This window comes from Malaclemys terrapin, chromosome 23 (genome assembly GCF_027887155.1).
Source record: "Malaclemys terrapin pileata isolate rMalTer1 chromosome 23, rMalTer1.hap1, whole genome shotgun sequence".
NCBI lineage: Eukaryota > Metazoa > Chordata > Testudines > Emydidae > Malaclemys > Malaclemys terrapin.
In genome coordinates this window covers 5,616,891-5,628,994 of record NC_071527.1, presented here as the reverse complement: position 1 = coordinate 5,628,994, position 12,104 = coordinate 5,616,891, and the positions used below count along the sequence as shown (strand labels likewise).

General features: G+C 65.1%; 1 protein-coding gene across 1 annotated transcript in view; it reads left to right on the top strand.

Moving 5' to 3' along the window:
- ITGB7 (integrin subunit beta 7) overlaps positions 1-11,973 on the top strand; it is a 31,360-nt gene extending 19,387 nt beyond the window's left edge. Inside the window, exons 4-16 of the mRNA XM_054013265.1 lie at positions 1,799-2,000; positions 2,904-3,074; positions 3,688-3,929; positions 5,685-5,843; positions 7,018-7,113; positions 7,197-7,286; positions 7,717-7,857; positions 8,461-8,654; positions 9,010-9,227; positions 9,463-9,679; positions 9,912-10,120; positions 10,482-10,642; positions 11,125-11,973. Of these exons, the coding sequence (XP_053869240.1) occupies positions 1,799-2,000; positions 2,904-3,074; positions 3,688-3,929; positions 5,685-5,843; positions 7,018-7,113; positions 7,197-7,286; positions 7,717-7,857; positions 8,461-8,654; positions 9,010-9,227; positions 9,463-9,679; positions 9,912-10,120; positions 10,482-10,642; positions 11,125-11,190 (2,166 nt within the window). The 3' untranslated portion in view covers positions 11,191-11,973. The remainder of the gene's footprint in view (positions 1-1,798; positions 2,001-2,903; positions 3,075-3,687; positions 3,930-5,684; positions 5,844-7,017; positions 7,114-7,196; positions 7,287-7,716; positions 7,858-8,460; positions 8,655-9,009; positions 9,228-9,462; positions 9,680-9,911; positions 10,121-10,481; positions 10,643-11,124) is intronic.
- Positions 11,974-12,104: the final 131 nt, after the last annotated feature.

Genomic DNA, 12,104 nt, shown 5'->3' with positions numbered 1-12,104 from the left:
TGGGAAAACCCACCCCACCCCACCAGACCTATTCCCCTCCCTGAGCTGAGGATAGAACCCCGGTGTCCTGCCTCTCAACCCCCCCCCCCCCCCATGGTAACCCACTAGAACCTCCCCAAGCCGGGGATAGAAGCCTGGAGTCCTGGGTCCCAGCCCCTCCTGCTGTAACCCACCAGACCCATTCACCTCCCTGAGCTGGAGATAGAACCCAGGCGTCCTGCCTCCCAAGCCAGGGCCGGCTTTAGGAAGTGCGGGGCCCGATTCGAACAGTTTTGACGGGGCCCCAGCAGGGATGACTAAAAAAAAAAAAACACGTAAACAAACACGTGGGGTTTGTACTCACCGGGCGGCGCTCCTAGTCTTCAGCGGTGGGTCCTTCACTCGCTCCGGGTCTTCGGTGGCACTGAAGGACCTGCCGCTGAAGTGCTGCCGAAGACCCGGAGCGAGTGAAGGACCCGCCGCCGAAGTGCCGCCGAAGACCCGGAGCGCTGCCGGGTGAGTAAAAATTAAAAAGGAGCCTCTGGCCAGGGAAGGGATTCTCGGCCACTTGCCCCCACATTGGCGGCTCTGCCACTGGGCGCGGAGCCCTCTTAGGCGCGGGGCCCGATTCGGGGGAATTGGTGGAATTGGCCTAAAGCCGGCCCTGTCCCAAGCCCCTATTGTGGTTGTTCGGTTTGGTGCTGCTCTGTCCTGCAGTGAAACCAGCGGCTTTGCCCTCTCAGGAGCTAGTACCACGGGGTCTGGAGGGGAGTGGCGGGGGGGGGGAGGGGGGGATTCCCAGCTGTCTGTGCAGCCTGGGCTGTGCCCATGGAGTATGTATCCCTGTGGGTCCCTCTGCCTCCTGGCACAGACAACCATGGGCACCAGCCATGGGGCCAAGCAGACCAAGCCCTTCCTTCCCCCCCCGGGCATGGCTGGGCTGGGCTGGGCTGGGCTGAGTGCAGGAGCTGCTGGCGAGGATGGGAATGGGGGACTGTCCCCTGCCTTGCCCACCAGCTCCCCTTGCAGGGGGTCACACCCGTGCAGGATTAAGGCTCTTATTTGCCAGACTTGAGAGGGGGCAGCATGAAACCCCAGTGGCCCCTCCCTGGGGTGGGGCGGCAGGAACGGCTCTCAGTCCCCCCTGCCCCCCGCCTGCTACACCCATGCCTCCCAGCCTTGCAGCTGGGCTGTGCACCGGTGTAACTGCTTGGAGAGATGGTCAGTGCAACAGAGAGGATAAAAGACCTACTACCAGTGCTGGCTGGGGGAGCATTCCCATAGCTCAGGGGGATGAGGAATGTGCGGAGGGATGGGGGGGACCCAGTCCAGCTGTGTCTGTGGGGGCCATTTGCAAAGGGCTTGGGGGGGGGCGTAATGGTGAAAGCCCCCCAACCCCCAGACGTCCCATCCTCCACTGCTCACGCTGCGGTTTGTCACCCTCTGCAACAGGAAACCATCAATGAGAAACAGATGAGATAATCGACGCTAGCAGCACGTCTTGCACGTCCCGGGGGGGGGAAGGGGTGGCGAGCAGTGCGGGGGGTCTCCTGATAGCACCCCATCCCCAGGGGCTTGGAACTGACCATGGGGAGCACCCCCTGCTAGGGCAAAGCATCAGGCGGGTGCCCCCCGCTGCTCTGCCAGTGGGCCCCAGGGTGGGCGAGGGAGCTGGGCTTACCCAGCAGGTGACCTGGGTGGTGTTGGCCCATGGGGATGGGATCTCGGGGGGGGGACAGCATGTTGGAGGGAACAGAATTGGGGGGAGGTGCCCCCCGGCTGCTCACGCTCGCGGGCTGACTCCCCCTCCCCCCTCCAGGACTTCACCAAGACGGGCGAGTCGGATGCCACGCGCTGCGCCACGCGGGAGGAGCTGCTCCGGCGTGGCTGTGCCCTGGAGGAGGTGGTTGAGCCCCGGGGCCGGCACCAAGTCCTGGAGGACGCGCCCCTGAGCGACAGCGCCGAGCAGGAGACGGTGACCCAGCTGGCACCCCAAAAGATCGCCCTGTGGCTCCGACCTGGTGGGTCCCACTGGAGGGGGGAGGCTTGTGGTTGGAACCGGGCCCCAGGCCAGGCTGGGGGGAAGCGCAGTGCTGGGGCCCAGCTGGGGAGCTGGGTCTTCTCCGGCCTCCCAAATCCCCTGCCTGGGGCTGCTGATGCTGAGGCAGAAGGCATGTGCCCTAGAAATACAAGCGCTGGGGAGATAGGGAGAGACAGAGGGATGTGGGATGGATGGATAGATCGAGGGGATGGATGGACAGGTATGTATGGGGTGGGTGGGGAGACAGAGGGGTATGTATGGGGGTGGGTGGATGAGTGGGTAGGGGCATGAAGGGGGCTGGGTGAGTGACTAGAGAGGTGGGTGGGTAGATGGGTTGGTGGATGGGAATGGAGGGTACATGGCTGGATAGAGGGGGATGGATGGGGATGGATAGATGGGTGGATAGAGGGGTGATGGATGGATGGAGGGGGTGATGGGTAGGTAGAGGGGTGGGGCGGATGGATGGGTGGAGGAGTGGGTTGGTGGATAGAGGGGTGGAGGAGAGGAGTGGAGGGATGGAGGGGTGGGGTGGGTGGATGGATGGATGGGAGGATGGGGAGGAGGTGGGAGGTGGCTGGATGGGTAGGTGGATGGGAGGATGGGGAGGAGGTGGGAGGTAGGTGGATGGCTGGGGGGGATGGATAGGTGGGGGGATGGGGAGGGGTGGAAGGTAGGGGGATGGATGGAGGGATGGATGGGTACGTGGATGGATGGGCGGGAGGATGGGGAGGAGGTGGTAGGTAGGTGGATGGCTGGATGGAGGTGGATGATGGGGTGGGGGATGGATGGAGGGTGGATGAAGGGTCTCCCCCCAAGCCCCTGGCCTTGCAGCATGATTCCCTGCTGAGCCAGGTCCTTGGCTCCCCCCCCCCGCACTCCCTAGGAGAGCAGCACAGCTTCTCGGTGCGGTTCAAGCGGGCCGAGGGCTACCCCGTGGACGTCTACTACCTGATGGACCTGTCCTATTCCATGAAGGACGACCTGGAGAACATCAAGAAGCTCGGCAATGACCTGCTGGCCGCACTCAGGAACATCACCAAGTCAGTGAAGATTGGTACGAGGCAGCACGCCCCAGAGGGGCAATGCCCCCCTGCTCTCCTTGTGCTCCACCCCCCAGCTCCCCATGGGGCGATGCCCCCCATTCTCCTCATGCTCCACCCCCCCAACCCCTCGAGGGGCAATGCCCTCCCCCACGCTCCTCATGCTTTGCCCCCCCATGGGGTGATATCACCCAGCTCTCCTCAGACTCTGCCCCCCACCCCCTGTGGGGTGATATCCCCCCCACCCCTTCCTCACGTTTTGCTCCTCCCCATGGAGCGCAGATGGAGCCACGAGCTGTGGGAACCTGGCCCCATAATCATTGCTCCATGGGGCTTGAGGGCAGCAGTGGGCGAAGGAAGGGCAGATGGTACGGGGTGGGGGATGGTGGGTCTAATGGTTAGAGCAGACAGGGCTGGGAGCCCAGACTCCTGGGTTCCATTCCTGGTTCTGAGAGGGGAGTCTAGTGGTTAGAGCAGGAAGGGGCTGGGAGCCCGGACTCCTGGGTTCCATACCTCACCCTAGGAGGGGAGGAGGATGAGGGCTTCAGGGGAGGGAGGGGGACTGGGGTCCCCCTGTGGCGACTGTGGGGCTGGCACCTGAACCCAGCACCGCCTCTGCCCCGTCAGGCTTCGGCTCCTTCGTGGACAAGACGGTCCTGCCCTACGTCAGCACGGTGCCCGCCAAGCTGCGGAACCCCTGCCCCGACCGCCACGAGCAGTGTGACTCGCCCGTCAGCTTCCACCACGTGCTGCCGCTCACCGACAACGCCAGCGAGTTCGAGAGCCGCGTGAGCCAGCAGCGCATCTCGGGCAACCTGGACTCGCCTGAGGGCGGCTTCGATGCCATCATGCAGGCGGCTGTGTGTGAGGTGAGCCGCTGGGGGGGCTCGGTGTAGGTGGGGGCAGTAGCCACGGGCTCTGGGTGGTGGTGGGGGGACGTGTGTTGGGGAGGGGGCGTCCGGCTGTTGGGCATTCCCTGCCTTTTCATGGGTTCCCAGTATGTGCACGGCTATGTGAGTGCACAAGTGTGCAAACGGGTGTGTACGTGCACATCGCTGCCAGGAGGTGTGCATGACTCTGTGTGTGTGCAAATGGGTGGGAACATGCACTTCACTGCCAGGGAGTGTGTGTGTCTGTCTCTGGGTGTGCGCGCGCGCACACACACACACACACACACACGCACACACGGGTGTGTACGTGTGCATTGATGCCAGGGTGTGCATTAATGTCGGTGTGCGCGTGGCTGGGTGTGAGTGCACACGTGTGATTGGCTCTGTGTGCACGTGCACATGTGTGCTCAAAGGGTGACTGTGCACATGGGGGGTGTGAACGCACGGGTTCTGTGAGCACAAGTGCACATAAGAGGGTGTGCATAGCGGTGGGGGGGCAGGCACTCACACGTCTGTGCGTGCGCACGTGGGTGTGCAGGTGTACATGGCTCCAAGGGGTGTGTGAGAAAAAGTGCCCACTTCTGCGGGGTCAGCAGGTAAAGCCCTGCCCAGATGCTGGGGGGGGCGGGGCGGGCAGGACAGGGAGCATACCGGTGCAGGGGGATGGGGGCAGACAGATGGGGGGAGATCAGGGCAGACGGATGGGGGGCGGATCAGGGCAGGGGGATGGGGGCAGACGGATGTGGGGGCGGATCAGGGCAGGGGGATGGGGGCAGACGGATGTGGGGCGGATCAGGGCAGGGGGATGGGGGCAGACGGATGGGGGACAGATCAGGGCAGCGGGATGGGGGCAGACGGATGCGGGGGCAGATCAGGGCAGGGGGATGGGGGCAGACGGATGGGGGGGAGATCAGGGCAGACGGATGGGGGGCAGATCAGGTCAGGGGGATGGGGGCAGACGGATGGGGGGCATACTGGGGCAGGGGGATGGGGGCAGATGGATGTGGGGGCAGATCAGGGCAGGGGGATGGGGGCAGATGGATGCGGGGGCAGATCAGGGCAAGGGGATGGGGGCAGACGGATGCGGGGGCAGATCAGGGCAGGGGGATGGGGGCAGATGGATGCGGGGGCGGATCAGGGCAGGGGGATGGGGGCAGACGGATGTGGGGCGGATCAGGGCAGGGGGATGGGGGCAGACGGATGGGGGACAGATCAGGGCAGCGGGATGGGGGCAGACGGATGCGGGGGCAGATCAGGGCAGGGGGATGGGGGCAGACGGATGGGGGGGAGATCAGGGCAGACGGATGGGGGGCAGATCAGGTCAGGGGGATGGGGGCAGACGGATGGGGGGCATACTGGGGCAGGGGGATGGGGGCAGATGGATGTGGGGGCAGATCAGGGCAGGGGGATGGGGGCAGATGGATGCGGGGGCAGATCAGGGCAAGGGGATGGGGCAGACGGATGCGGGGGCAGATCAGGGCAGGGGGATGGGGGCAGATGGATGCGGGGGCGGATCAGGGCAGGGGGATGGGGGCAGACGGATGCGGGGGCAGATCAGGGCAGGGGGATGGGGGCAGACGGATGGGGGGCAGATCAGGGCAGGGGGATGGGGGCAGACGGATGGGGAGCATACCGGGGCAGGGGTCTGGGTAGCTGCAGGGGGCGTGCAGGCTGGAGGGACCAGTGGGTGGCCACTGTACCTGCTCACCCCCCACCCATTCCCCGCCCCACCAGGAGCAGATTGGCTGGCGGAACGTGACACGTCTGCTGGTCTTCACGTCAGATGACGTCTTCCACACGGCGGGGGATGGCAAGCTGGGTGGCATCTACCTCCCGAATGACAACCAGTGCCACCTCGACACTGACGGCCTCTACAGCAAGAGCCACATCTACGTAGGTCCCGCCCTGTTCGGTGCCCCTCGGGGGGCAATCGGAACGGTCCCTGCAGCCCCTGCACCCCGCTGGGGGAGGCTAGGATGAGGACGGGGGCAAATGCGCATGCCCTGTAAAAGAGAGGGGTGCAGTCGGAGCCCAGGAACGGCTGCCCAGATGCCAGGCTTCTATGCCAGGGTCTGGGAAGGGAGTGTCGGCTAGTGGTTTCAGCAGTGGGAACTAAGTTGCCTCTTACTACACTCAGAATGGTCTTAGCCTTTTTCGCAGCTGACTCGTGTTGAGTTCGTGACCCCCTGCTAACCCCCACATTAATTTTCAGCAGCGACTCCCCATCCCGGTTGGATTCGCGCATTTGATGTTTCCTTCCTAAGCAAAGCGCTTTGCACTTGTCTTCACTGAATTGCCTCTTGTTGATTTCAGACCCGTCCTCCCATGTGTCAAGGTCATGTTGAATTCGAATCCTGTCCTCCAAAAAGTGCTTGCCACCCCTCCCAGCTTGGTGTCAGCTGCAAATCTCATACGCCGCCTCTCCACTCCCTTAGCCAAGGCACTAGTGAAAATATTGACTAGTACTGGACCCAGGACTTACCCCTGCGGGACCCCCGCAGCTCTGCCCTCCCTGTTTGACGGCAAGCCATCCGGAGCTACTGTTGGAGACCGGGCTTGTACACCCACCTTATAGTAATTTCACGTTGCCCGCCATCTCCCTAGTGTGCATGTGCGACTGTGTGAGGAGCCGTATGAAAACCAAGCGACGGCGTGTTGACAGCTTCCCCCATCCACTAGACCAGCAACTCTGGCACAGACGGAATTGAGGTGGATTTGTTGTTGAAGATCCGGGCTGGCTGTTCCTCTTACAAATCACTTGTTTCATAGTTGAGGCCAGTTGCTTTCCAAAGGTCCAAGTTAGGCTGACTGGGCTGTAATTCCCCGTGTAAAGCCCAGGGCTGTTTGCCCTTCTCTGGGTACCTCACTCGGCCTCCATGGCCTCTCTCGCGATGGGTTCTGAGTGCCTCGGCTAACTCCTCAGGCCCAGCCGCCCCTGGGTTCCGTTGCCGGGGCTGGGAGGGAGGAGGGGGTCAGAGCCGGGACTCCTGGGTTCGACTCTTGCTTGGACGCCCCCCTGGGCTGGCGGTGCTGTGTGGTGACCGGTGGGCGCTGCCTCTCGTTGCAGGATTACCCCTCGGTCGGGCACTTGGCCCAGGTGCTCTCAGCCTCTAACATCCAGCCCATCTTCGCTGTCACTGGCTCCACGCTTCCCGTGTACCAGGTGAGGGCGGGGGCAGGCTGGGGGCGGAGCTGGGGGTGCGGAGGGGGGGCTCACTCACTCACCCAGCCTCTACCCCCCTCCAGGAGCTGAGCAGGCTGATTCCCAAGTCGGTGGTGGGGGAGCTGAAGGAGGATTCCAGCAACGTGGTGCAGCTCATCTCTGATGCCTACAATGTGAGAGGGAGGGGAGGGGATGATGGCATGTAATGGGGGTGGGGCTGAAGGTTTTGAGGGATCCTTGCAGGGCCCCCCCCCAGTACCCTCCCAGCACCTTCCCCAGCAACCAGCATATCCCTGCAAGGCCCCCTCTGGCCTGGGCACCCCATGCAGGGTCTCCTTGACACTTGGGGGGGAGGTGGAGGGGCTGGGTGCGGGTGTGGCCTAGTGGTCAGAGCAGTGGGGCCTGGGACCCAGGAGGGCGGGTGGGGGCTTGGAGGGGCTGGGTGGGTGGTAGGAGCCGGGGTGGGCGTGGGCTGGTTGGAAGCTGCAGGAGCAGGCGGGGTGAGTGAGCCAAGGAGGGTCACTGCAGCCCGCGCCCAAGGCCTCGCACCCCCCCCCCAACTCCTGCGGCTCCTGGATGGCCCCTGTGCCCCTCTCCCCCTAGAGCCTGTCGTCCACGGTGAACCTGGAGCACTTCCAGCTCCCGCCCGGCGTGAGCGTGGCCTACAAGTCGCACTGCAAGGACGCCACCGACTCCCTCGGGATCCATGGTGGGGTCTGCTCCGGCGTCCACATCAACCAGCTGGTGAGCTCCCCCCTTCACCCCTGCCAGGTTCTGGGGATCCCCGGCTGAGCTGTCCCCATGGCCTGGCTCCTCTCCCCTCCCCGACCCTGACACCCCGGGGTGTGGGAGGGCAACCCAGCCCAGTCCCTCAGTTGGGCTGCCCGGCTTGGAGGCTGGGGTCTTCCTGGGCAGTGTTAGGACAGCCTGACCCACTGCGGGGGGCTGGGTAGCTTGTCCCAGTGGGGAGAGAGGACAGCCAGCTCAATGGGGGGAGGAGGGCTAGGGGAGCCCAGGGAGCAGAGGGGGCTGGGGAGACCGGTGAGGGAAGGGGCAGGCTGGGCGTGGGGGAGAGGGGATGGGGAGCCTGGAGAGGGGTGGGGGCAGGCCAGCTCAGTGTGGGAAGGGAAGCTGAGGGCCCTCTGAGGGGAGGGGGCAGGCTGGCTTGGGGGGGAGTAGGTCTGGGGAACCTGGTGAGGGGAGGGGCAGACTGGGTGGTGGGGGGAAGAGGGGCTGGGGAGCGGGCAGGCTGGCTCAGTGGGGGAGGGGGCGGGGGGTGTCTTTGCTCTGGGCCTCGTGGCCGGAGCAGGGGTGTTTACCCCTCCCCCACGTGCCCGTCTCCCCCAGGTGAGTTTCACAGTGACGGTGCAGGCCGACGCCTGCCTGGAGGGGCTGCACACCTTCGCGCTGCGGGTGCTGGGCTTCACCGAGGAGGTGCGCGTGGAGCTGCAGACGCTGTGCGAGTGCCCCTGCAGCCAGCCTGAGCCCAACGCCACCCACTGCAGCGGGGGCCACGGCACCCTCACCTGCGGGGTCTGCAGGTAAAGCCCTGCCCAGACGCTGGGGGGCAGGGGGCAGGACAGGGGGCATACCGGGGCAGGGGGATGGGGGATCAGAGAAAGGGGAACAGTCTGCTCAACAGGATGGGGGGGAAGGGAGCCTGGCCTAGTGGGGGGCTGGTCTTGGGCCAGGCTGCAGGGAGTTGGGGGCATCCCAGCTGACTGGGGAGGAGCACTGGGGGCAGCCCAGAAGCCAGGGGGCAGGAGGGGGCAGCTAGGCTGTGTGTGTGTGTGTTGGTGGGGCTGTGAGCATCTTGGCCCAGTGGCTGGGGCGGGGGAAGGGTAAGAGGCCCCCCCACCCGTGTTCCCCTGACCCCTTCCCTCCCCCACCTTGCAGCTGCAGCCCTGGCCGCGTGGGCAAGCTGTGTGAGTGCGAGCTGGCGGAGGCCATGGACCTGGATGCGGGGTGCCGGGGCCGGAACGGCACGGGCCCCACGTGCAGCGGGAAGGGGCAGTGCGTGTGCGGGCAGTGCCAGTGCAACAGCAACGTGCGAGGGCAGCACTGCGAGTGCGACGACACCAGCTGCGAGCGGCACGACGGGCAGCTCTGCGCAGGTGAGGGCAGCACCGATGGGCTGGGCAGGTGCTGGGGGACTTACGAGCTTTGATAGGGCCTGCCTCGCCCACTGGGACAATGGAGGGAGGAGTGAAGGGGTGGAGGATGGCTGACAGGCATGTGCAAGGCGAAGGAGGGATGGAGAGAGGGGACGGGGTGGGGGGCCAGATTGGCTCCCAGACAGGAGCAGGTGCTCGCCCAGGCTGACGGCACCCTGCCCCCTCCCCTCCGCAGGCCAGGGTCGGTGCCAGTGTGGGAGTTGCATGTGCAACGAGGGCTACACGGGCAGCGCCTGTGACTGCAGCCTGGACACCCGCGCGTGCCTGCAGGACGGCGTGGAGTGCAGCGGGCACGGGCGCTGCGTCTGCAACAAATGCCAGTGCCAGCCGGGCTACTTCGACCGGCTCTGCAGCCGGTGCACGAACTGCCGGACCCCCTGCGAGGAGCACCGGTGAGCAGGGGGCAAAGGGCAGCGGTTAGGAGCCTGTCAGTGCCCTAAGGCCAGGTGGGGTGGGTCAGGCTGCCAGGGGGCTGGCAGAAGGTGGCAGGTTGGGGCGGGGCGGCAGGGGCTGGGAGCAGACGGGGTGTGTATGTGGGAGGGGCCGGCTCGGGATGGCGGACAGAGCAGGGCAAGCAGGGGGGACCCCGGAGGGGCCAGCTCACTGCAGCCGTCTCATTGGCAGGGACTGTGCCGACTGCCAGGCCTTCAGGATGGGCCCGCTGAGCCAGAACTGCAGCATCGCCTGCAACCACACCGTGGCCACAGTGGTGCCCGAGGCCACCGTGAACGAGCAGTGGTGCAAGGAGAAGACGGACGACGGGCGGATCCTGATCTTCCTGATTGAGGGCACGGAGGGGGGCAAAGTTGCCCTGAAGGTGAAAGACAAGGACGGTGAGCGCTTGGGGGGGGGGGGGGGGGGGCAGGGACAATGAGTACCAGTTGGGGTTGGGTGCGGGCTTGGGTAGAGGGGGTGACATGGGGCAGGCTAGGGGCTGGGCACTATGTCCCAGGAAGGGGGAGCAACAGGGAGAGAGGGGCCCAGTGTGGGCCAGAAAGGGGGAGGCCAAGCGGTCGGCAGGGGGCACAGTGAGACCAGGGAGGGGGAAGTTAGCCCTGCAGGTAACCTCCCCAAAATCCTGAGATGCATCCCCAGAGCTGGGGGGGAGTGCAGCTGTGCGGGCTGCCGGGGTGGGGTTGGGGGGTGCTGCTGCAGGCTTCACTCAGGCCCGGGCTCTTCCTCCCCTCCTCGTAGCTGTCACTGACCAGACCTCCATGATCGTGCTGGGCTCGGTCCTGGGTATCGTGGTCATTGGGCTGCTGGTCGTCATCGCCTACCGCATCTCCGTGGAGATCCTGGACCGGCGGGAGTACATGCGCTTCGAGAAGGAGCGGGAGCGGGCCAAGGGGAACGAGGTCAGGGCCCCACCCCTGCTGTCTGCTCCCCCTTCCCTCCCCGCTCAGGCTTTCCCCCTTGCCTGGCCCGTTCAGCCCTTGGCCGCTGCCAGTTACTGACACAGGGCCTGTCGGAGGAAGTGGGCTGAGGCTTGGGACCAGATGGGAGCCAACGAGCTCCCTCACGCCGCAGCCATCCAGTCCCAGCACTCCGACTGAACTGGATGGCTTCCCCGGGCCCGAAGGCTCCCTACCTCCTTCCCTATGTGCTGCAGCCTGTATTCCCTGCGTCTCATGCCGGGGTGGGTGAGGACGTTCCAGTGCCCGGCCCAGTTCGCTGCTGGCTGAGATCATGCTGGAGTGGGACAGTCTCCTCCTCTCTGGACCAGGCCCCTCAGCAGCCCCAGATACAGCTACTTGTCCTAGGTCAGCGGGAACAGATCCTAGGTTCCCTGAGGCCCCCCGCCTCCCCTTTGATTCCAGCAACCTCTCTGCCCTCCCAGGTCAACAACCCACTGTACCAGAGTGCCACCACCACCGTCATCAACCCCAGGTACAACGAGGACTGAGGCAGCATGGATGGCCGCCCCGGCGCCAGCCCAGCTACCAACGACACGGGCCCCCGGTGCCACGCTCGCTACGGCAGCCCCCCCCCCGAGCTCTCCTGGAAGGGAAGGCGCAGGCAGAGGGCCTGCTGCTCGGCGGAATCCCACACTGCTACCCGCTGCCAAACAGGCCCACAGGGACGTGCCTTGTTGTGCTGCCAGGCGCGCCCACTTCTTACTGGAGGAGCAGGATGCAGCCCTGGGGCTCTTCCCAGCCCAAAGCCTCCCTGCTTAAGTAGCCCCACCCTGTCCTCCCCTCGCAGCACTAAGTCCCGGAGCCTGCTGCTTCTCTGCCCCCCGCAGCGCATCAGTCAGCGACCCCCAGCACCAGGAGAGCATGAGCTGCTGTGCACGCCCAGCAGGAGAGCTCTGGGGTCAGAGACTAGCAGGAAGGGCCGGGCTATGGAGCACCAAAGCTCCACTTTTGGGGGGCTTCTCTCCAGGGCACTGTAGAGCCAGGGGAAACTCATGGCCAACCATGGGGGCGGGGCAGGGGGGGGTAATTGGAGCAGGGCCATTCAGCACCAGAAGAGATGCAGCAGGTGTAGTCCCTCCTGCCAGCACAAAGCCAGTAAAACCCCACTGCGAACCGGCTGCTTAACAACAGCTAGGAGCCTCTCCTCTTTATCACCACCAGCACCTTCGAGGCTCTCAAATAATGTCCCCCCCCCGCCCCCAGACAAGGCACTGCCTCCCCCACTTTGCTGGGTGAATACAGAGCGGAATAAAGGGGGAGCAGCCGGCTCAGCTCTTGCGTGATGTTTTATTGTCGCTGCCCCTGATGCCTCGTTTCCTCGCAGACCCAGGAAGATACACTGAAGGGAGCAGGATACAGGCAGGCTGGGGGAAATTCGCAGGGATGCATTTGGCCTGGGCAT